Genomic DNA, 22,839 nt, shown 5'->3' with positions numbered 1-22,839 from the left:
AAGGGTTAATTAATTAAAGGGTCATTGCTGGGTCAGCTGCTCTGATTTGTGTGTGTGTGTTTCAACTATCTAAACAGGCTGTAATCAGCAGACGAAGGGGAGACGGGAGGAGCTGCTGACACAGAGCTCTCATTACTGTAATTCTCCCTCTCTGCGAACACACACACACACACACACACACACACACACACACAAGTTCCTGGTGAATGCAGGGATGCTTGTTTTATGACTGATATACAGTATTGCCTGTGTGTGGTCTGTGGAGTAAAATAAGCTCTCCACTCACCACTCACATGCTGCCACTCATCACTTAAGAGCCTTTCCACTTGTCTATTCCCAAATACTACACAACAGTTGTATCTACAGCCACACACACACATGCACGCACGCATACATCCCTGTGTGAGTGTGTATCATTTTGAATATTCGGCTATCTCAGCTATCACTGTATCAAATGCTAAGGACTGTTCAATGAATGAGCAGTGAGGATGAGATTAATATTGACCAGATAAACCTGTTTTTATATGAAAGAAATTCAAGCATTGTATTAATTTGCACAAAGACAATGTCTCGATCAAGTTCCTAGGTCTATGAAATATCAGCAAACAAAAGAAAAACATATCAAACCCAGGGGATGCATGTGATATCTTGATTTGTCTGGTCAACAGTCTAAACGCCACAAACTGTCACAATCATGAAACACAATACCAAGTATGTGAGCTAGTTTTAATATTTGTGACTAGTGATGCTCGATTACCTTAATTGGCATGTCGGTTTGTGCAGATATATGTTGAAATGGACTGCTGTGCTGGTCACTGTTGGTGATTTTTGGAGTCAGTGATACAGGAATTGCTGCTTTTATTGTTTTGCGATAGTTTTTTTTGTTTGGTTTTTTATTGTTTATGTACTAGTTCAAATGTGTATGCTTGAGTTGAGGAAAATGCACATTGTGAAATAAATAATCCTTGACAAATGGATAATTATAAGTTGTAACTTTGTCACCATGATTTGGAACATGACCAAATTGTGCAGCTCTATGTGTGATTACATAACTAGGATAAAATATTTACAAATTTTCTGGGCAATTACACGGGCTTAAAACTGTATGGCAGTGAAATTATGGTCAATGATGATGATTAACATTGGTCATTTTTGCTTGATTATACATAGATTCAACAACACGTCACGCAGAAGAAATAACTGAAACGCACCACATATGGATACATATTCTCTTTAGCCAATGAATCTCATATGGCCCATAATAGTTACACACTAGAAAGTTTTTTGTCTTCTTTTCCTCTAATTAAACACAATGTTTTATCTGTCATTACAGAGCATGATGCTTCATGTTAATACTCTAAAGCAGAGGTGTCAAACTCCTTTTATTTCAGGGGTCACATTTATCCCATTATGATCTCAAATGGGCCAGACCAGTAAAATAAAAGCATAATGATATACAAATAATGCCAACTCCCAACTTTTCTGTGTTTTAGAATGGAAAACAAAAATGAACATCCTGACAATTTTAACAATATTAAACCTCAGTTTATCATTTGCACATGTGCGGTACAACTTATAGATCACATTGGAACTACAAATACACAAAACATTTAGTAACAGGCTGAATATTGTAAAAAAAAAAAAAAAAAAAAAAAATGCATTTATTTCACTTTAGCTCATATTTGTTCAGATCATTCTAATTAAATTTTTTTGTGAAAGGATCGTTTGTAAATGTAAACATTTTTTTTGTAATTTGACTTTTTTTTTACACTAGAACAAAGGGAAAATGTGGTGTTATCATAAGTTATAGGTCATTATGATAGTATTTTACTGGTCCAACCCACTTGAGATAGAGTTGGGTTGATTGTGGAACCTGAACTAAAATGACTTAACATTTTCAGTCTAATTTTTGCATTTCACAAATTCATCCCACAGGCCGGATTAGACCGTTGGGCGTGCTGGTTTTGGCCCATGGGCCATATGTTTGACACCCATGTTTTAAAGTTTACCAGTGATCCTCTCTTTTTTTCATCCTTTTACCCTTTTTAGACTCCGAGCGTGATCAAATATTATACAGGAATCAATTTGATATTGAGCAATATGGAAAAAGCTCATATTTTTGCTATGTGGTCTGTTCCTACCTAAGCATTATTAAAATGTCAAGTGGCTACTTAAATCAGTTAAGTGTTGCAGCTCTGTAACATCCTGGTTTTTTGATTAGTTTAATTGCAACCATTACCTTTGAGGAACTATGAACAAGTTTTGCATGACATCAAGAAATAAATGAATATGCAAATTGTTGCACCCCAGGTCTTCAGAGTCCCAAGTCTGCAGTTGTTGATCCATAATTCTCTCCTAGATCATCCTATTAATAGAGCTATTTTAATGCAAACATAGTGTTTCTGTTCAATCTGCCTGCAGTTCATCTCTCCTTCACAAGTAGCTATTCCAGGTAAATGAAAAATGGGGGAAAATCTGTTGCTTATAAAGATGTCTGTCAATTTTCATAAAAGAACAAACAGATTGATTACGGGGTCTGGGTTGAATGTATCTTTTTATAAATAGCGGAGAATCCTCTGTGTTTAACCGTCTCTGTCACTCAACAAATGATAAAATTATATTTGCTTTAGGGAGGGCTGAGACTTTGTGGTTTGGTTTATAGACTATAGTCGTGTGCGTTTTTCTTTGTGTTTGTTGTGTGAGACAACTTCACCCTGTTAAGTGTGTGTGGGTGTGTGTGTGGAGGGGGGGGCATTTATAGAAAAGCAGTATAGACACTTAAGGTCGGCCCACTATTTTGTGACAAGATCCCAGCTTTGTTTTGTGTGTCTGCGTGGAGGTGTGTGCTCTCTCACACGCCCTTGAGACATGATGAAAGAGTACACAGCCGAGCTGGGTGGGTCCCGGGTGGGTACAGTATGTTTGTGTGAAACAGAGGAATGTGTGTGCGTCAGTGTTTGAAGAGTGAGGCTTCAAGAGACACTGAAGGTTTTTCCACTGGAGCAGAGAGGAAAGGCCGATCAATAGTTAATGAGATGTAAAGTGAACAGTCACATACCTGCAGGCTGGGGGGGCTAAATGGTCCTGACACAGTAAAGGCACGTCACTGGTGCACTCATACATGGCTCCCATCTGTGTGTATGTGTGTGTGTTTGCTGGCTGGAATGCATGTTTGAGCAGCACTTGTATTCCGTCTGATGCCTCTTGGCCAGGACAGTGATGGCTCCGGCTTTAAATAGATGCAGACTTGGTAGCAGGATTCAATAGTGATCAGTGGGTTAATTACAGAGTAGTTATATGTCTGGAAATGTCATTAATTTCTATGTAGAGGTGGAAGAAATGTTATAAAAAATATTGGTCAGTCAATATGGATAATTATCATGATAAATTAAATCGTAATTTCTTTCCTCTTTTAAAGGCTACTTTTGGGTCCCGAGTGAAAGTTATTTGTGATTTTCAAATTATTTGTAAAAAACATAAGTAGACATGGACTGATATAATCTGTGGCAATGGGATGTTTTATAAACGATTAGTTTGAACAGTCAATGCCTCTAATTGTGGCTAATTTCAGGCTTCTTGAATGGAAATGCTGACTTTGAGGGAGAATAACTCCTGTAATCAGCTAGATTCTATAAACTGTGTAGTTGATGATTAATACAGATACACTGATACACAAAAAGAAACCGGTTTCAGCCAATATTTGCTGATATCAGTTGTGGCATATGTCTTTTCATCGGTGGCAGTGGCTGATATTTATGGGTCTTATTAAAACAGGAGTATTATTATCGGTATTGGCTATTGGGCAAGATGTGTTTGCAAAATTATTGGCTGATATTGATATTTAAAATCACTGAATCCCTAATGGTTGTTGAAATGCCTAACCAGGGACAAGTCCTACAAATGGTCTATTGGTATTGTTCCTGTCAAATAAAATGTAAACAAATGCAGAACCCACTGTCACCTTTTGTCCATTATTGTGGTTGTCGGTCTTTGGAAACCTCTAAGTATAAGGCAAAAAAATATAAAACATGAAATAAACTTAAAGTGATGTACAAGCTGAATCCACTAGATCCATTGGTTAAAAACAAAGGTGCACATATGTGAAGAAAAGTTCATGTATTTATCTCTGACATCCAGCGTGTGAACAAATTGTAACATACTGTTACTGACTTTCTTGGTAGCATATTTCCTCATTTCAGATGTAGAGGACTTCATTCACTGGTGTTCATGATCACTCTGGTTTGCCCCAGTTCCTCTCTTCAGCTCCTCTACAGCAGCAACAAAAGTTACTGTTAGCTTAGAAACCGGCATCACAACGCCGACTCCACAAACATGAACTTCACATAAGGGCTCTTTCTTATTGCAGCTCATAAGAAATTGCAATCTGCACAGTTTTCACTATAAAAAGTAAATCACCTAATTGACATTCATGCTGTGCCAAGTAACTGTTCCTAAGGTTTCTTTTTTCCAGCGAGTGGTCAATATTTATTGTTGTATCTGCTGGCACTGGCTCATTTAGGGTTCTCTGTTTCCACAGTCCTCCTGCTCACTCCACTGCCTTCCTGCAAAAAGAAAATCAATGTTTTTCGGAGGGTTTTTATCTCTGTGAACCCAGTTCAAACAAATCTCAAACAACAAAAAGCAACAGACAAGTGTTTTATAGGAAAAAAATATGAAAATGTTTTGTTTCTCGAGCAAAAAATAATCACCGTGGGAAGAAGGAAAGTAAAGGTATCGTTAAAAAATGAACAGTGAAAGGAAAGTAGATGACATTCTTACAATACTCCGTCGTCTGCCTGAGTAAAAATGCACATTTCTACAAAGTGCGGAATCTTAATTAGATGCTTCACTGTCTGTAGGTTCTTGTTAGTCTGCGTATTCATGCATGTGTCTCATTAGCATGTTGGTGTGAGTGTTCATTCTGCATGTGCGCGCCTTGTTTCTGTAAACCTGTACGCAGCTTTAGTGTGTCCATGCACACATAGACACACACCTAAATGCTTCCATGTTCCAAGTAGTATGTTTCTGTGCATGTGTGTGAGGGCATATGTGTGTGTTCAGTAGCACTGCAGTACTGACAGAGCTGTCTCAAGGCTGGCAGGCTGCAGATTTGTTGCGCGTTCGGCTGATCATCTTATCTCCTGTCACCGCCAGTGAAAGATTGGAGGAACCGAGCCCATCGTGGCAAACAGATACACACATACAGACTCTCACATGCACTTGCGCACATACACACACACACACACACACACACACACACACATACACACACAGTCATATCTCCTTTTTTCCTCCACTGGCTCTTTCTCTCTTGCACGCTCACTCACTCTTGTTTTCTCTCTGTCGCCATGCCTTTCTCTCAGCCTCCAAACCACCTCTCCCTCCCTCTCTCTCAGTAAATGGTGCTGAGCCAAAGACTAATTATTACAGGCAATCATTTCGACATGAAATACCCACTTCCTGCTCACCGCTCTCCTCCCCACTCTCCCTCATTCTCCTCCCCTCCCTCGAACTCCTTTATGTTCCTTAAGTCACATAATGGTACACACACACACTCACACACACTCACACACACTCACACACACACACACACACATACACACACACACACATACACACACACAGAGTAATTTCATTCCTTGAAGTCCATTTTGTGGGGAATGGTTATTGCTTTCTGAGTGCGACCTTGGGGTCTTTCCTGTAAGCACAAGAAGTGTCCGTCTGTGCACTGTGTGTGTCTACATTTGCTAAGCAACCTTGTAATGCTGTTTTGCAATATCTGGAGTGCTGTGCCAAAAATGGAACAGATTTTATGGAGATGTTTTTTTTCCCTCCTCCCTACTTTACCATTATTTAATTGCATGACTGAGTGATGCTTATTTGCTAAAACAAAGTCTGAAGAACTGAGGTGATTTTGTTTGTGTCTTGTGGAGATGAAACAATTAATCAATTAAATGTCGACCATTAAATTAATTGACTATTAAGAGAAAAAAAACAGATTCTCTGCTTTTTATCCTCCTTTGTGAAAATGAACTGAATGTGTTTTGGTTGTAGAACAAACAATTGATGACATCTTAAGCTTTGAGAAGCACTTTAAAAAACAAACAATCATTTACTGGCATTTTATAGACCAAATGATAAATGAATTCCTCATGAACATAATCAGCAGATTAATCAAAGGTGAGAATATTCTCATGTTGCAGCCCTGGTGTCTTATGTGGCATTCAGACTGACCGTCCACCTTAATACTGGGCAATATACTGGATGAGTTGGTATACTGGTATTTAATTCCTTGTAGGAGCTATAGAGTCCTGTTATAACACAGAACAGTCATAGCACAACAGCTAATGCAGTCCATATTTTGTTTTTAAAAAGAAGCTAAATTAATATTATTCATAAGTATTTATCTCTGTTTTTTTTAACTACTCTTTAGTTTATGCAAGTGTGACAAGCAAACCAAAGACAAGGTGTATAAAAATACAACAAAGATAACAAACATCATTGCTGGAGCTGAACCTGTTGTTTATCTTAATTGTGATAATGACAAATAAATTTGATAATTGATAAATCCTCTGACCTTTATCCAACACAGTCTTTGAGATTTGGGATTCTGGGTCTGAAACCCAGTTTGAAATCTTACTACAAGCTCTGTCTAATTACGACTGACATTTTTAGCATTTTGACACCCTATAGACTTAATATAATAATACATAATAACTACAGAATCAAAGAAAGAAATCAGAAGATTAAATGCTCAGATAAAAACTAGTCTTTGGCTGCCAACCTAATCACAGCAGAACCATTTCCCTCTCATTATCTTTGCATCCATCAAGAACTGTGTGAGTTAGTTTCTAGTCGTGTCTGTGCTTCTCTTGAGCTCATCCCATGTCTGTGTTGTGACGAACACTTGCATTAAGTACACACACACACACACACACACACACACACACACACACACAGAGATGACGGTCACATTAGTTCTCAGCCCAGCTGTGAGTGACTTCTGCCGAGAGGCAATTCCAGTGTAATAAAATCTACAGGGGGTAGGGGGCTATAATCCACCCCACTCCTTCACCACTGCCACCACCTTTTCCCACTCTGAGTCCTGCTTCTCTCCCTCTCCTCACTCGTCCCTCTTCTCCTCAACTGGCTGGCAATGATAAATGAGTCAATTATGTGTGTGTGTGCACGCCATGCTGCAGAAGGAGAGCGGATGGGGCTGTTATTACCTGTTGCGGCTGGGGGTAATGTTGCGGTATTAATCATATTCTAATTTTCCTCCACCAAACGACCCTCCACCTCCCCGCACACACAGACACGCACAAACACACACACACACACACACAACCTAATGTACCACCACATCCCTCCACACCACAACCACCCCTAGCCCTCTCTATCAATCTATCTGCTGCCCGCAAACAAGTCTGCATAAACTGCCGAGGGCCCAAAATATACTACCTCTCCAGGGAGGAAGGTAGGAAGGAGGGTGGGGGTGGGGGGGTTAGGGAGGGGGGGCACAGTTGGAGGGTTTTTCTGTGTTAGTCAGAGAAAGTGAGAGAAGGAGATGAGGTGAGTGAGATGGATACTGAGTTGCAGAGGTAACAAGGGAGGTGTTTGTGTGCTTGGACTCGATACACAAATCCATATAGGCATGCAAGAGGGTGTGTGTGCGTGCAAATCCAGCCACTGGCATTATCCAATTTTAGAGGACACCCAGGAGAGACAAGCAGACACAGGACAGACAGTGATATAGGACACATGGGAGAAGTGTTTGGCTGCTGTCACCTCCAGAGACTGTGTGTGTGTTCACATCAGACCTCGAAGTAGCTGTGGATCACACTCTGTCTCCACTCGCCTGACATGCCCACAGCTAAACAACTTGTGTCATGTCCTAAACAAAGAAAAGAGGAGCAATTGTTAAAAAAAATGTGCAAATTTTTTGACAGGACTGACATATTTGACCCACTTTTAAAACCAAAGGCTCAGCGAAACTTGACCAAGTGTGCCATCGAAGGTAAAATTGTCAGGTGAGGCCGGGACGGTAATTGGGGGAAGCATCAAAATGTAGTTGAGGGCACACGGCTAGATTGAAAATTGTCCGGAGAGAGAATGTGGAAAAAAAGAGAGACACCTTGGATGTGCCGAGCTGCCTGCAGTCTTGGCTGGATTTCAGGCTCCAAGCGTGACTTCGTCTATTTCTGCTCTGCTCTGAGGTGATAATGGGCTGTCAGCACCCCAGTCACCCCTGCTCCCTCCTCCCCACAGAGTGTGTGTGTGTGAGAGAGAGAGAGAGTGTGTGTGTGAGTGTGAGACAGAGTGAGAAGGGGAGTAATTTGTTGTCATGTTGAGTAACTTGCATTCTGTATTTTTATTTGGAATATCGTACAAATCCAAAGTAACTGTTTTTGACCACTGTTTTTCCCTCTTTTTCTGCAGTTTAAAACTGGAATGTGAGAAATTGGCTACAGAGAAGACAGAAATCCAGAGACACTATGTTATGGTGAGACACTCCACACACACATACACACACACACACACACACACACACACACACACACACACACATACACATACACAGGCTGTCTCTCTGAGCATTCACTCACAACAAGTGTGTTGCCAAGCCTGCTGAATCCCTTTCATCTGCTTACAGCTGCCAAACAACACCCACTAAAAACCACAGAGCAGACCACACACACTACCAAACACACAACCATACACACACAGATATCATAAGAGAGCAGAATAAACAGCATTTACATGAGCCTGCAGTCTTGTGTGTGTTTGTAGTTCCTTTCATGTCTGTGAGTGCGTGTCCTCCTGGGTTGCACTGCTGTTGTAGCCATCTAATGCTATTTATTTAATCACAAGTTTTATTTAATAGTTGTGATTGGTTACTCTGGATACCATTTAACCATATGATTAAATATATGTTTAGCTCAGACCTTTACCTCTGTAAAGTTGCCGGTTGTCAGTCATGCCCCCCCAAACTTTCCAGCTTGTGCGATCACATGGCATGTGCTCTCTGACACTGCAGTTTACTCGCCCACTCAGTGAGATGTTTATCAAAGAGTAAAGGATGTGACACAGATGCACATGTGACTACGTGGTTAATAGCTTGGGTTTCACACGAATTTCTTGGAAACAAATGAACCACACACACATTCAGGTGCTTCCTCTTTCTTTCATGGCCAGCTCAAGATTTAGACTTTAGTACTCCATGCAATACAAAAGTGAATGCATGCAGTTCATAATGACAGGGAGGCAAAAACTTGACTTAAAACTGCATTTAAAATTGTAAGGTGTGTCATTAATTTGTTCATGCTAAGATGTAGAAATATGAATAGTGTTAAAATTCTGAATGAGTAAATGACATTACATTAGTGAAAGAGAGGATAAGTGATTGGCTTCTTGAGTGATATTTCTAATGACCTGGGAAAAGTGGTTTGGTAAAAGTCCCAGGAATCAAATGGAAAATATAGAAAAGGTTGTCCTGAAGAAGACTGACCTTATTATTGTAAAAATGGATTAGAGAATTGAACTGAACTGCACTTTAAAAGCCAACTGGGAGTAAATTGTGAATAAATAAGGTTTCTGTAAATATGTCAGGGCTATACAATTATATAGTGTAACATGACTGTCAGGTCTTTCTTATGGTTAAAGAAAAGGATGAAAGTTGTTGTCTTGAAGTCTTATAGACCATTCCAGCTTTGATTTACCTGTGATCAGAGCCACACACAAGCACAGCTGACTGCATGGAGGCTGCCCAGAACCTGCTGTGCCAAAAAAGAGCTATGTGGCAATGTTGGCACAGAGCAGGGACTTGTGGGGGATTGAAGTTTTAGTGATTGGAGAGGGGGGAAGGGGGGAGTTGGCATCAAGCACAGGCCAGGTCTCCTTTCCTGGCTGATGATTTGGGGGAGTTTGGATGTTGCTAGGCAACAGGCGAAACTTGGCACACCAACTGCAAAGCAGAGCTGCCAGCTGCCAGGAAAGGCGTCTTTTATGGAGGCACACAGAATAACACACACACACATAAGGAGGAGCGAGAGCACACACACTGAGAACGCACACGTTTTCAGGGAAACATGCACACAAAGCACATAGATGCACACGCCTACACAGTTGCAGTTTTGTGCGACACATACATACACCTGTGTGCACACACACAGTTGCTAACTGCCAGGAAAGATGTCTGGAGAGAGAGAGAGAGGACCCCTGCCATCTCCTCTCCCATCCTGCCAAGCTGTTCTGGCTGCCCAACTGCCAATCTCCTCTCTCCACAACCAGCCACGCTGAAAAGCAAATGTCAGCCTGTCACTTTCTGAGGCATCTGACTTTAAAATGCTCCCCTTTCGTCCATCTCAGAAGGTAGAGAGAGAGACAGAGCGGAAGAGAGAGGCTCACCTGTCTCTCTTAAGCATTCATTTCCTCTTGCGTTGTGCACAGCTCCTTGTACTTTCAGATAAAAGCCAGGGTCAAATAGCTCACATTAGACATGATTATTGCAGTAGTCCGTCACCCTCTCTGCCTGGTGGCAATTTCCCTGCCTCACTTTGCCTTTCTGGCATCTGGAACGTGCCTTCAGGGTCATTTTAGTGCCATTGACTTTCAGCAGCATGGTGAGGTTTTAGTAACATATGGCCTCTTCAGAGTGTGTGTGTGTGTATGTGGGTGTGGGTGTGTGTGTGTATGTGTGTGTATGTGTGTGTATGTGAGGGCTGGCATTGTCTGACGGATGGAGCAAAGGGAAGCTTTTTTTTTGAGTACTTATGGTCTCCCACACTTCGTGCAAAAACAATGACTGAATTGTCATTTTATGTAAATTTAACATCTTTCCCAACTATGACAGAACAAATATTTTCAGTCAAGGAAGACAATATATTTTATGCCGTTTGTTTTGTGTGTTTAGCAAACAGTGTCCTGAATTCTATTATGGTTTTATCATATACAAAACTCCTGCGATTTGTTTATAGTAAATGTAAAGTATTCTATTCTTAATTCAACGTACCAATTGTGGGCTTCACAGGTCCTCAAGTTGAAATTTGCATTAATTTCCAAATGCAGTCTTTGCAGGAGTTGTCATAGCATATGCTTGATGTGCAGAGTTGGAATTCATAATTCATTATAGCTTACTACTTTGTCATTCCGCCTAAAAAAAATGTATTCCTTAACTCTCCATCTATAATTCCACAGTAGACCTTCATGTGAAATATTCTATTAGTTTAATAAATTCTTCATAGCAGCCAACTGTTGTGTATTAACCAATGCCCTTGTCTGTGTTTCAGTATTACGAGATGTCCTATGGCCTTAACATTGAAATGCACAAACAGGTGAGTAAGCCTGAGCCCCCCCCCCGGCTCTGCACCCCCATTAGTGATGCCTTATTCTCATGCATTATCTCTGCCCCTTTTTCTCTCTAGTCTCTCTAATCATTTCTCTCACAGAATGCGTTTCCAGGTGTTTTTATTTGCATTTTCAATTTGTACATCACAAAAATGGAAATGGTGAGAATTTAAGATTTTGTAAAGAAGTTTATCTTTTGGAGAAGAACAAATATGTATAGAAAGAAGTTAATATAAAACAGTTCATATGAAACAGATTTAGGAAATTATGATGTGTTGTCACATGTGGACCGATTTTGGGGAATTAATGTAATAAACAAATATGAATGCCATGTTATGTTAGGTTAGTAACAAATGCCACAATTCATGAAGAGCTGCAGAAACAAGTGTTAAACAAAAGGCCTTAAGAGACCAGAGGGGGTTTTTTTTGTTTGTTTTCTTCAGGTTTTTGTCATATGTCTTATAATACCAGTCTCTCAATCTGCAGCACAGGTAGTGTCTTGCAAATAAATACTGAAATACTTAAAACTTTTTAAACAGTTTCCGTCTGGCAGATAAATTTACAATGCTAGAGTAAAACCATGAGCATTTTGAAGTTAAGGATGATGTGGTGATATTATGACAAAATCTAACTTGCTTTATATTCAAAGTTTTTAGCCTCAGCAATCTAAAGTCACAGGCTCATTTTGGTGCATGTTCTTCATTTTCAGTAGTTTGAGCGCCACCTATATTTAAATAACTCATTAGATTGTCAGGAACACAGGTGTGGCTTTTCTGCGGAGTTAAGAGAACAAACCTCTCACAACCATGGCACAAACTCTGAATTTTATGGACTTCTATATCCTGATTGTATCTTGATTACTGTTACTGTCATGGCTTTGTTTTTAGATGTGGGGGAAGTCTTTTCTAAGTGTATGGGAGGCATAACAGCAACAGTTTCACCCATTACTATGATGATTATGAACTACCTCTTAATATCCCCGTAACACTAGCGCATGGAAAATTGAGTTAAATTTTGTGCCTCATTTGGATGGAGCTCCTCCCCTTCCTGTCACCTTAGTGTCAATACTCTCTCTAATGAACCTATATAGCTGTGTTGTGCTGCAGAGGCGTTAATAGGTTCCACAAACAGACTTCATTTTGTCACCACAGACAGAGTGATGAGGATACTCTGCCCTTCCTCAAGCCTCCAGAACAGCTTCCCCTCCTCGTCCGTCATAAATCCCTGTCTGTCCGTGGCTGCCTCTATGCATCCATTCATCCCTCCCTCCCACTCCTGCCCTGCTTTTCTATCCCATATCACACACTGTCTCCTTTCCTTTCATTTGCCATCTTTGTCTCTTTAAATGCTCTTCTCTCTTAATCTCTCTTTCTCATGCCTCCCTTCTCTTTACATTGATTCTCTCTTTCTCTCCCTTTTTTCCTACACCTCTGTCTTCTTGCAGACGTACAGTCCATGCTGAATTTCACTTTAAATCAGGTCACTGCCTTTCTTCCTGGTGTCTCACTCTTTCTTTCCCTCTCTCTCTCTCGTCGTTCATTTCACCGTCTCAATCTCTTTGGTTTTGACGTGCCACTGCCCCCCATCCCTCCACACACATATACACACACGCGCGCACACACTCACTCACTCACTCACTCACATACACACACATACACCCCATCTCAATTTTTTTTCCTCCCCCGCCTTCCTTCTGTTTCTTTTTTCCCGTCTTATTTCTCCTCTCCCTCCCACATCCTCCGTTCATTGGCTGTCATTTCCTCAACCCAATCTGCCCTTTTCCTCCTCCTCCTCCTCTTTCTCCTCTCCATCCTCCGCCTCCTCTTTTCATTTCCCCTCTCCAATTTTGTCCTCCCCTCTCTTTATCCTCTTTCTCTCGATTGCTCATGTTCTCTCTCTCTCTCCCTCTCCCTTTCCCTCTCGCTCCTGAAGATGTCATTTAGTAGTTGGAGTTCTCTAACAAGAAATCATTGTGTCTCCCTTGGGTTGGGGGTAGGGGGAGTGTGGGGTGGTGGGTGATGGGGAGGGGAGGGGACGATTCAGAGGTTGTAGGGAAGGAGGGAGGGAGAGGAGGAGGGGGAGGTGCACTGCCAGGGTGAAAAATGGAAAGTCGAGGGGAGGGATGTGGGCAAGCAAGAGGAATAAGGGAGGGAGTATGAGAGAGGAAGAGTGAGAAAAAAGGAGGGGGTGGAAGTTCAGGCCGGCATCAATAAATCACTTAAGAGAGAGAATGGGGTGGGGAGAGTGTGTATATGTGAACATACACACACACACACACACACATCTGCACACACACTCATACAGCAGAGCTTAGCTGTCAGCAAGACAAACAGCCTGCGGCCATAATGATGTTGTCATGATCTCTGCATGCATATCATTACTGGCCCTAACGGCCTTGTTGGGCCCGCCGCTAGACATGTTTGTGAGTGAGTGAGTGTTTGTGTGTGTGTGTGTGTGTCTTGTCTTCTCACATGGAAGAATTTGCAATACAGCTTAGTGTACTCATATAGGGAGGGAAGAAATGCAATGAGAGATTGATTGGAAAAAGGGATAAATGGAGGAAGATGGAGAGGATGAGGTAGGGATGGAAAGAAAGATAAGGAGGAGGAGGAGGAGGAGCTGGTGGGATTGTCGAGCATTTCAAAACAGACACACACCCACAGCAAGAATCACTGACCCCCAGCATGAAACACACACACAAGCATGCAAAATGCAAAACACACAAACAGACATCCAGTGACACATCAGAAACACATGCACACAAACACTCGAAAAGAAGATGGTGAATCTCACGTCTTTTCTCCTTCTCTCTCTCTCTCTCTCTCTCTCACACACACACACACACACACGCTGTACACACGCTCTGTGTGGGCTGGCTGTGGCCACAGCAGATGCTGTCCATGAATATTTTAGCCAAACTCCCTGGCAGAGTTTCCATTTGCATGGACCAGATGTAAGCAGCTGAAATATTTACCACACTGGCCCTGAGAGAAGCAGGCCACAGCCGTGTTGAGTTTGTGTGTGTGTGTGTGTGTGTGTGTGCATGTGCGTGCATGTGTGCGCGCACGCACGCACGACCTTTTATGCCTTTTGAGCGTGTGTGCTTCCTTTTTGTTGGTGCCGAACCTTGGCTTTGTGGGTGATTTCGTGTTTGTTGGTGTGCGTGTTTATTCATCAGTGACAGCATCTTTTTTTATTTTTTTTTAGACTGAGATTGCCAAGCGGTTGAACGTGATCTGTGCTCAGCTCATCCCATTCCTGTCACAGGAGGTAGGACACACACACATGAATACACTGTACAGCAGGCAGCCATTGCTGACAGCAGCCCACCAAATAGGCGTGTGCGTGCATACACCACATCAACACAATAAGTAATAATTCACCATCACAAACACACAGGGGGCTGCAGATGGACACAACTTTAAAGCACATTTATTTTTCTCGATGGCCAAATGGTGCTCATATGATTCAGAGCACTATTTCATTTATAGTGATAGTGAGAGTATAAATAAATTCCAAGTTAAAAAAAATATAAATTTAAATGGAGGGCTAAATGATTTTTTTAAAGTCATATTGCAATTATTGTAGACAACTAAAGACATTTTTACAACCCTTTGCATGTTAAGAAAAATGCACACATTACTGATGATTGGTTAATGTGTATTTTCAACTTAATCATACAAACTTAAATGGAAAATGTCAAAACAATACACCATACTTCACTGCTGTCACTGAATCTAAAATATCATTAGGTACATACAGGACATTTTTCAGCAGCAGAATTTGGTGATTAAATAATTGTACATCCTTGCATTTCAGCTGAATCAGTTGTCCAACTGTAATTTTAAATGTTTATCTTTTATTTTTACAAAGTAAAATAGAACTTAACTTTGTAGCCCAGTCTGAATCCTCCTGCCCTTATTGACGTCTTGTTTTTTGTTGTTTTTTTTTTGTGTCCACAGCACCAACAACAGGTGGTCCAGGCCATGGAACGCGCCAAACAGGTGACCATGGGGGAGTTAAATGCTTCGATAGGGGTACGTGGGCTCCCCCCTCTGCCTCATAGCGTGTGTACCTTATCCTCCCATATATTTTTATTTTTCCTCCTGTTCTTTTCCTTTTTATATCGAGGCGAAAATCTTCTTGCCCACTTTAAATTGTAATATTCAATTGGTCGTATCTTTCAAAAAAGATCACAGAATCTGAGAACATGTATTTAGAAGAAATCCTAAACAGAGGAAATGCCGTTGAGTCCCTGCCCTGACCCCTGCCCTTTCATCCTGCTCCTTTCAGGATTTACTTCCCCTCCTTTCCTCACCTTGATCACTTTCTTCTAAGCCACTTACTCCGTTGCCTTTAAGTCACCCAGATCTCTCTCCTCTGTCTCCTCTCTCTCTCTCTGTCCTTTATTTTGTGCTTTCTGTCTACAGCAGCAGCTTCAGGCTCAGCACCTCTCCCAGCATGCCCAGGGTTTGCCAGTGGGCCCACACCCATCAGGACTCCCCCACCCTGGCCTGACCCTAGGCGGAGGGTCCGGCCTACTGGCCCTGTCTGGAGCTCTAGGCGCCCAACTGGCCGCCAAGGATGAGAGAGCACACCTCGAAGCTGCCGCTGCTGCCGCTGCTGCTGCAGAGCACCACAGAGGTACAGACACAGCAGAAACCATGCCTGTTTAATGACTTTTGTTTTTCTCAAAGTAAAAAATGTAAGACTTAGGAGTATAGGGCAGGGATGAGAGCTGGATCACATTCTCTGAGATGAAAATGTCTGGTCACAGTAGGAGAAAAGTAAACGCCAGAGCTTGGCTTGATGGATTCTGATGAGTGGCTTTGCTTTGGATTTTTGGCAGGCCAAAGGAGTGTTGTTGATAACACTCCTCAGGGATGTTTTTCCACTTAGTCATCAGCAGTTGAGTGATGTAAAGTGATTGGAGATAATCTTGCATTTGTCTGTCTGTGTCTTTATCTGCATTTGCTGTCCTGTGGCCGGTACCTGAATGTTTGGTCTCCTTTTCCTGCATTATGAAGACCGGGAAGCAGGACCGGTGAGTACAGTTTGGCACACATTCATTGTGTTATGTAAGAAGCTTTAATGAGCATCAGTCTCCTTATTAAGAGATAATGTATCTAAACACAACAATAGTATCACCACTGTTCTTATGCTAAAAAACAATGAGAATGTGGGTGTAAACATCAAAACAATTCAAGACATGTTAAGTGCAGAGAGGTCACACTAAATTCTCAAGCTTCTGGTCAGTAAAGGTTTTCCTATTTCTAAAATATACATTTTTAATGCTGTTTACCTTCGTCCTGAATATTGCTATTATCTTTATACAGAGACTGAAATACATATGTGTTATCATTAGATGCTTGTTAACACAAGGAGCCTCATGGTGGCCTAAGACTTCTGCGGTGCACTTACAGGAAAACAATGACACCTGCTCACCTTTCAGTTTATCATAATTTGATTTGTAGAAGAGCAGTTTAGTGTTGCACAACACCAGGATGTCCACTGTACAAAAGCCCTAAATTTATTATATAAAAAAATGAAGGATATAGGAATATAGAATGGGGAGTTTATCCTTATAGGAAGTCTTTAGCCAGCTTTCCTCAGGATCTTGAATCTCATTTTCCAGTCCTGGTTGACTCAAAAAATAAATAGAACAATTGATAGATAAATAAATAAAGAGGGGAACATGCCTCCAGACCCACAGAAGGGGATCACATCTTTTGTTCCCTTTTCACCCTAATGAATCAATATCCCATGAACATGAATTTAGTCTGTAAATTCTTTAGAATTAAACCTGTCAAAAACACTGAAGAAAGAAAATATTAGACAAATTGGCCTCAAGTTAATGAAGGGTTTGTGAACAGTGCATTTATGCATAATTTCAGGTGTATATGATCACAGTTCCTATAAAAATAATATAAATATAAAAACAGCTTATTAACTTACACTATTTGAAGTGAGGTTGATAATAACTGACCATTAGAGAATGGAATCAGTCCCTATTTAATGTTTGTAGAGTAACTGACTAAAGACACTTCTGGTCATGTCAATGTTGTGAACAGCCATGGAAGTGATTGAATCCTCCCCTGAAATATTTTAAACTGTGAGAGGACAATGGTTATCAAATTACCTTTGATTTATATTCAGAATATTGGCGTCAACGTGGCCTTTGTCTTTTAAATACCGTCAGAACATTTACTACTGCCACAACAGTTTAGGCCTCAACAGTTTTGTAAAATTTTTGACATTGCTGTTATTATTAAAAAAAGTGCTAAATCGCTGCTCCACAGTTCTTTCTGCTGCCACGAAGAAAACTTATAGCATTCTCTTTCTTCTTTTTAGTCTTACAGTGAGCCAAGCGATCGATGCCGCCTGATATTCCATCACATTCATCTCTGCAGCTTATAAGGCTGACATGATTTATGCAGTCCCTCTCACCTCATTATCACCCTCTTCCTTCCTCTCTGCCCTCGCTCCCCTTTCTTCACTCCTCACTCTTTCCTTCCATCTCCCCCTCCCCCTGCTCCTCCTCCTCTTCGTCACACCCCTTGTTTGCTCTTTGCTTCGGTCACTTTCATCAATGCGGTCTCCTCCTCTCTCCTCCTTTTCTTCCTCTCCTCTCTGCAGAGCTCTCTGTCCAATGGGGATAAAGGGCGCCCAGCAGACTACCTCAGCAACGGCAAGAAGAGGAAAGCTGATGAGAAGGAGTTCATGACAGACTATGTGAGCATCATGTTTGTTCTGACAACATTAAATTCAAAGCATTTGAAGTAAGTTTTTCCCAAGCCTGCTGGTCGTCAACAAATGAGATCATTGGTGATCAATGCCGGGTCACCAGGCTATTGAGACCTGCTCTTTTATAGTCTCTAATTAACATTCTCAATCTCCCTTTTAAATGAAAAAATATACAGTTTGCACACCTGTTGTGTCTGTCATGTTTTTAAGGGAGATAAATGAATCTTTATATTCAGATTTAGCTTTTTGCTCAAGGTCAGTCAGAAAAAAAAACACAAACATAAAAACCTAATGTTTTAAGTTTTCATCTGTATATTGAAGTACTTTTAAATCCTGCAGAGAGGAACATTACACTTGTGCTTGAATTGTATAAAGTACGGTGCAGACTACAGCTGCATGACGTTTCACATTTATCAATTCAAGAGTCCTATTTTGATTATTGTAGTCGAAAAGTAAGTATAAACGTGTTGTAGTGCGTTTCATTTCAGTTATTTTACACAGTACTCTACACAGTAACATGGCATAGCGCTCATTTACAAGTTTGACATTATAAAATGTTAAGCAAAAGAACAAAATTTGTGGAAAACCTTCCCACGCCAAGTCCTGTTTGAGGGGATTTTTCCAAAAGGAGCTAAGCTCCTGGAGTCAAAAATCAGGGGTAAAAATGCTAATCTTCCCTCTGCAGCTCTCTCCTTTCTGTCCAAATTGAGAGACTAAGTATAGATGACCCGATGTCATATGCTGTTATGTAAATTGAAACCACAGAATGTGATCTGCCATTGTAATTACAACATAATGGACATTTAAGTCATATAACTGATCAGCTGACTGACCCATAAAGCATGAAAATAAAGCCGTAGTAGTAGCAGCAGATCCAGACTGTATCTGACATCAGAAGAACTGAAACACAATTTTACTGTAAAACGACAACAGAATGCTCATCTTCTTCACCCCGTTTATTAGTCATTTGTAACATAACCCATAGCACAACCCTCTGACAATGTCTCACAGTGTAGTATTTGCTCCAGAGCTGTTTATGGAAATACATTTTTTAAAGTTGCCACTTTCTTTCTTACAACTCCTAAATCACCCATAGTGTGGGAGTGAATGGTTTGCGTCTGTGTGTCACCTCTGGGATTAATGAATTTTGCATCTATCCAAAAGTTTGTCATTTGATGAAAACACAGCTACCATATTGTTAACCTCATAGCATAGTTACCTAAGTCATACATTATCTGGCCAAAAGTATTAGGACACAAATTCAGGTCTTGTAAGATAAACATCAATATTAACAAGAAAAGCACTCGGTGAGCGCAGACCTCTGCCAAGACAGATCTGCCCCCCACACACACACACAAAAAAAAGTAATCATTTCTTCCTTGTGCCAGTATCAACATTTCCTGAAAATTTCCTGAAAATTTCCATCCATAACTTTTGAGTTATCTTGCTAACAAACAAACACGCAAACATGCACGCACGCAAACACACAAAGCAAAGTGATCACAATACCTCCTGGTGGAGGTAACAAGTGTTCAGAAAATGCAAACCTCCGCCAAGCACCCCAAACGGTGTGCATGTGTGGATCGATTCTTTCTTTATAAATAATTTTCGTTGAACAGCAAAAACCAGAACTTATGTCATAGAACATAGGTCTATGGATGTGCAAAACAAATTTCATAATGATTTTTCACGAATTGCATTTTTTATGATTTTTTGAAAATGGTGCATAAAAAAAATAACAAAAGTCACCAGAGCATAACAGAAGAGAAATGGAGCGGAACGATATTTTGTACAAAGTTGAAGCTTGGTACCAGTCATGTGTATGTCAAATAATATTAAATCCCAATCAGTATTTGTTGAGTTATAATGAAAAATGTGTCATAAATGGGATGTTCAATGTTAAATTGAAATGTACACAGAGTCCACAGTGGATGTGGACAATTTTGTGCCAGATACAGGATATTGTTATAAGCTATGGGTGTATCAAATTGGAGGCTACTCAGTCATTTTGAATTTTTTATGAATTTTCAAAAATTACTTAATGATGAGAGATAGGAAAATTTGAGATTTTGTGACCTTGAACTTTGGCCTACTTGGCCCAAAATCTAATGGGTTCGTCCCAGGGCTTAGGTCTATCTGTGGGTACAATTCGGTAAAGGTGGTTGGAATAGTTTTCCTGTAAAGTTGCTAACAAACAAACAAGAAAAGCACTCGAAGAGCGCAGACCTCCACCAAGACAGATCTGCCCCCCTGATCACCACCAAAATGTAATCATTTCTTCCTTGTGCCAGTATCAACATTTCCTGAAACTTTCATGTAAATCCATCCATTACTTTTTGAGTTATCTGCTAACAAACAAACACGAAAACAAACACACACGCAAACACACAAAGCAAAGTGATGACAATACCTCTTGGCAGAGGTACTAATTAATATGACATTTATCATAATATAAAACCATAGTATGACTATATTTGTCATTATTGTTTTGTATCTCAGACTCCTGTTAGAAAAGAAACACCTGAATTCAACATGTCCCAATACTTTTGTCCACATAGTGTAATTATGCTGAGGCTAACAACATCCAAAATGAATACCTGTAGATGAGTAACTAGACTACCATTGCAATTTGATTAATCGTGGCCTGCTTTTTTTAAGACCATATTTTCTAAAACTTTTCCCAAATCCCATTGTTAGCAGAAGGCCTTGGGGAACACAAATAAGCCCCTCCTCTTTGTGGATGCCTTTGTTTGTGTGTGTGTGTGTGTGTGTGTGTGTGTGTGTGTGCTGTGCATTTCTACATATAATCTTCATACATCAAACAGCAGATGTGAATCTCTGACTTTCTCTCTCTCTCTCCCCCATACAGGGCAGCGATGCAGATAAGAGTGATGATAATTTGGTCGTGGACGAGGTTAGTAGGCGGCTGCTGGACTCTCTCGGCCTCACTTTGTGGCTTTCATCTGCATACATCATGTAAACACACCCAGCAGGACCATCTGAATAATAATAATAACATTAATACCCCCCTCTGTCCTCCTCCACCTCTGACTGCCCTCATTTCCCTTCACACACAACCATAAATATATAGACACACACTCTCTTCTGCAGTTCTTGCTGTCATGTTATTCATCATATCCATAAGTTCTTCATTAATTTGGACCATAATGGATGAAGTAGCATGAGGCTGTTAAAAGGTGTATGGTCACCCAAAAGGATTGAATGTAAAAACATGTGAATGCTGTAAACAAATAGAAAAAACAGACAGCCTAATCTATTTTCATCTTTTATTTCTGTATTATGCCTGATGTTCAGGAATCCTGTTGAGTGTCCATTGTGCATTGGATGATAGTAATTGAGCCTTGTTGATGAAAGGTTTTACATTTCCTTCTTGAGTGGGTTTTATTGGGAAAACTCCTCTGGTGCCAGAAAGTGATTTCTTTTATGTTCTCTGCGGTTAGTTTGGAATCGATGAAGGAAGAGCAGAACGTTTGGCATGAGCACTTATAGTAATCAGAGCAAGCTAAGAAAAGGCTGCCACCTACAGAAAATCCAGCTTAATTAACATGATAATAATAAAAGGATGGATTAATTATCATAGAATCTGCAGATATAAACCACAACCACCTCTTCTTTGTTTGTGATTTAGGACCCGTCATCCCCTCGCAGCGTGCAGTCCTACTCATCCAGGGAGAACGGCCTGGACAAGATGCCCCCGTCCCGTAAGGAGGGCCCCCCACAAGCCAGCCCCACCTCCCTGGCCTCGTCCAGCAGCGCCACCTCCCCCTCCCGCAGCAAGGAGCCCCCACAGGTTAGACACTCAGACATCTGTATTGACACACAACCCATTCATGTGCAGCCCTCTAACACAAATATTTGAACCATTTGTGCGGCGTAAGCTTCACATGTGCAGAATCTCACACACACAGCGGACGTGGTGTATTCCACTCCAGTGTTTCCATGCCGTCAACACACGCACGCTGTATTCTGCTGCTGTTTTGTTCAGGGTCAATAGTTCATCTGAGTTATTATGCTGTATATTCAACCTCCCACACACATTCACTCTTAGCCACTGACGTCCCACTGGGCCTCTCAGGTCCCATCTGCCCTCCGTCATCCTTATTGTCATTCTTGTTTTGTTTGTGTGCTTTTTTCTTTTCCATTCTTCTTCTCCTGTGGCTGCCTCTGTCCTTCACTGCTGAATTATCCCACCCCGTATCCATCTAATTCTAAAGACATTCAGTTTTTTTCACGTTTTATACCAGATTTATTTCCTCTTCGTTTGTTGTATATTAACAGATCTTTTTTTTTTTCTTTCAGAGGGAGAAATCCAGTACTCCAGGTATGAAGCCGGGAACACCCATGTCTCAAGAGTCGAACACGCCTGGACCTAGCGGCCCCCCGCAGTTCAGACCTGTCCCGGGTAAACCTGGTGTGGATCCCCTTGGTGAGTGACAAAAAAAAAGCTAGTATTTACGCTCAGCCCTCACCACAGGGTATTGTCATCAGTTCGGTGTCTGTCCGTACGTACGTGTAAAAACTTTGGTGTTGACTGAAGGCTGAGGGTTTTCAAGAAATGTTTTCTTCTCTAGTGCATAACACCTGAGGCAATGCACTTTATTGGTAAAAAGACACTGAACTTGGTAAAGCCTTAGGTTGAAATGTACTTTCTCAGCCTCTCCAACAAAATTCAACAGAAATATGTAAACAGCATTAAAACAAAAAGACCTAACTTTGCCCCTTACATGT

General features: G+C 40.9%; 1 protein-coding gene across 4 annotated transcripts in view; it reads left to right on the top strand.

The window, feature by feature from the left end:
- Positions 1 to 22,839, top strand: part of tle2a (TLE family member 2, transcriptional corepressor a) — a 52,450-nt gene that overhangs the window by 17,643 nt on the left and 11,968 nt on the right. For 2 of the 4 annotated variants that reach the window (XM_030131320.1, XM_030131323.1), the window contains exons 3-12: positions 8,440 to 8,503; positions 11,289 to 11,333; positions 14,554 to 14,616; positions 15,309 to 15,413; positions 15,777 to 15,990; positions 16,374 to 16,390; positions 17,983 to 18,078; positions 20,960 to 21,004; positions 21,740 to 21,901; positions 22,411 to 22,537. In XM_030131320.1, coding sequence (XP_029987180.1) covers positions 8,440 to 8,503; positions 11,289 to 11,333; positions 14,554 to 14,616; positions 15,309 to 15,413; positions 15,777 to 15,990; positions 16,374 to 16,390; positions 17,983 to 18,078; positions 20,960 to 21,004; positions 21,740 to 21,901; positions 22,411 to 22,537 — 938 coding nt within the window. The remainder of the gene's footprint in view (positions 1 to 8,439; positions 8,504 to 11,288; positions 11,334 to 14,553; positions 14,617 to 15,308; positions 15,414 to 15,776; positions 15,991 to 16,373; positions 16,391 to 17,982; positions 18,079 to 20,959; positions 21,005 to 21,739; positions 21,902 to 22,410; positions 22,538 to 22,839) is intronic. The other 2 variants (XM_030131322.1, XM_030131321.1) reach the window with 2 other exon arrangements.

Source organism: Sphaeramia orbicularis, chromosome 4 (assembly GCF_902148855.1).
Source record: "Sphaeramia orbicularis chromosome 4, fSphaOr1.1, whole genome shotgun sequence".
Classification (NCBI taxonomy): Eukaryota; Metazoa; Chordata; class Actinopteri; order Kurtiformes; family Apogonidae; genus Sphaeramia; species Sphaeramia orbicularis.
The sequence above is the reverse complement of the archived record's forward strand: the minus strand, read 5'-3'. Positions and strand labels throughout refer to the sequence as shown.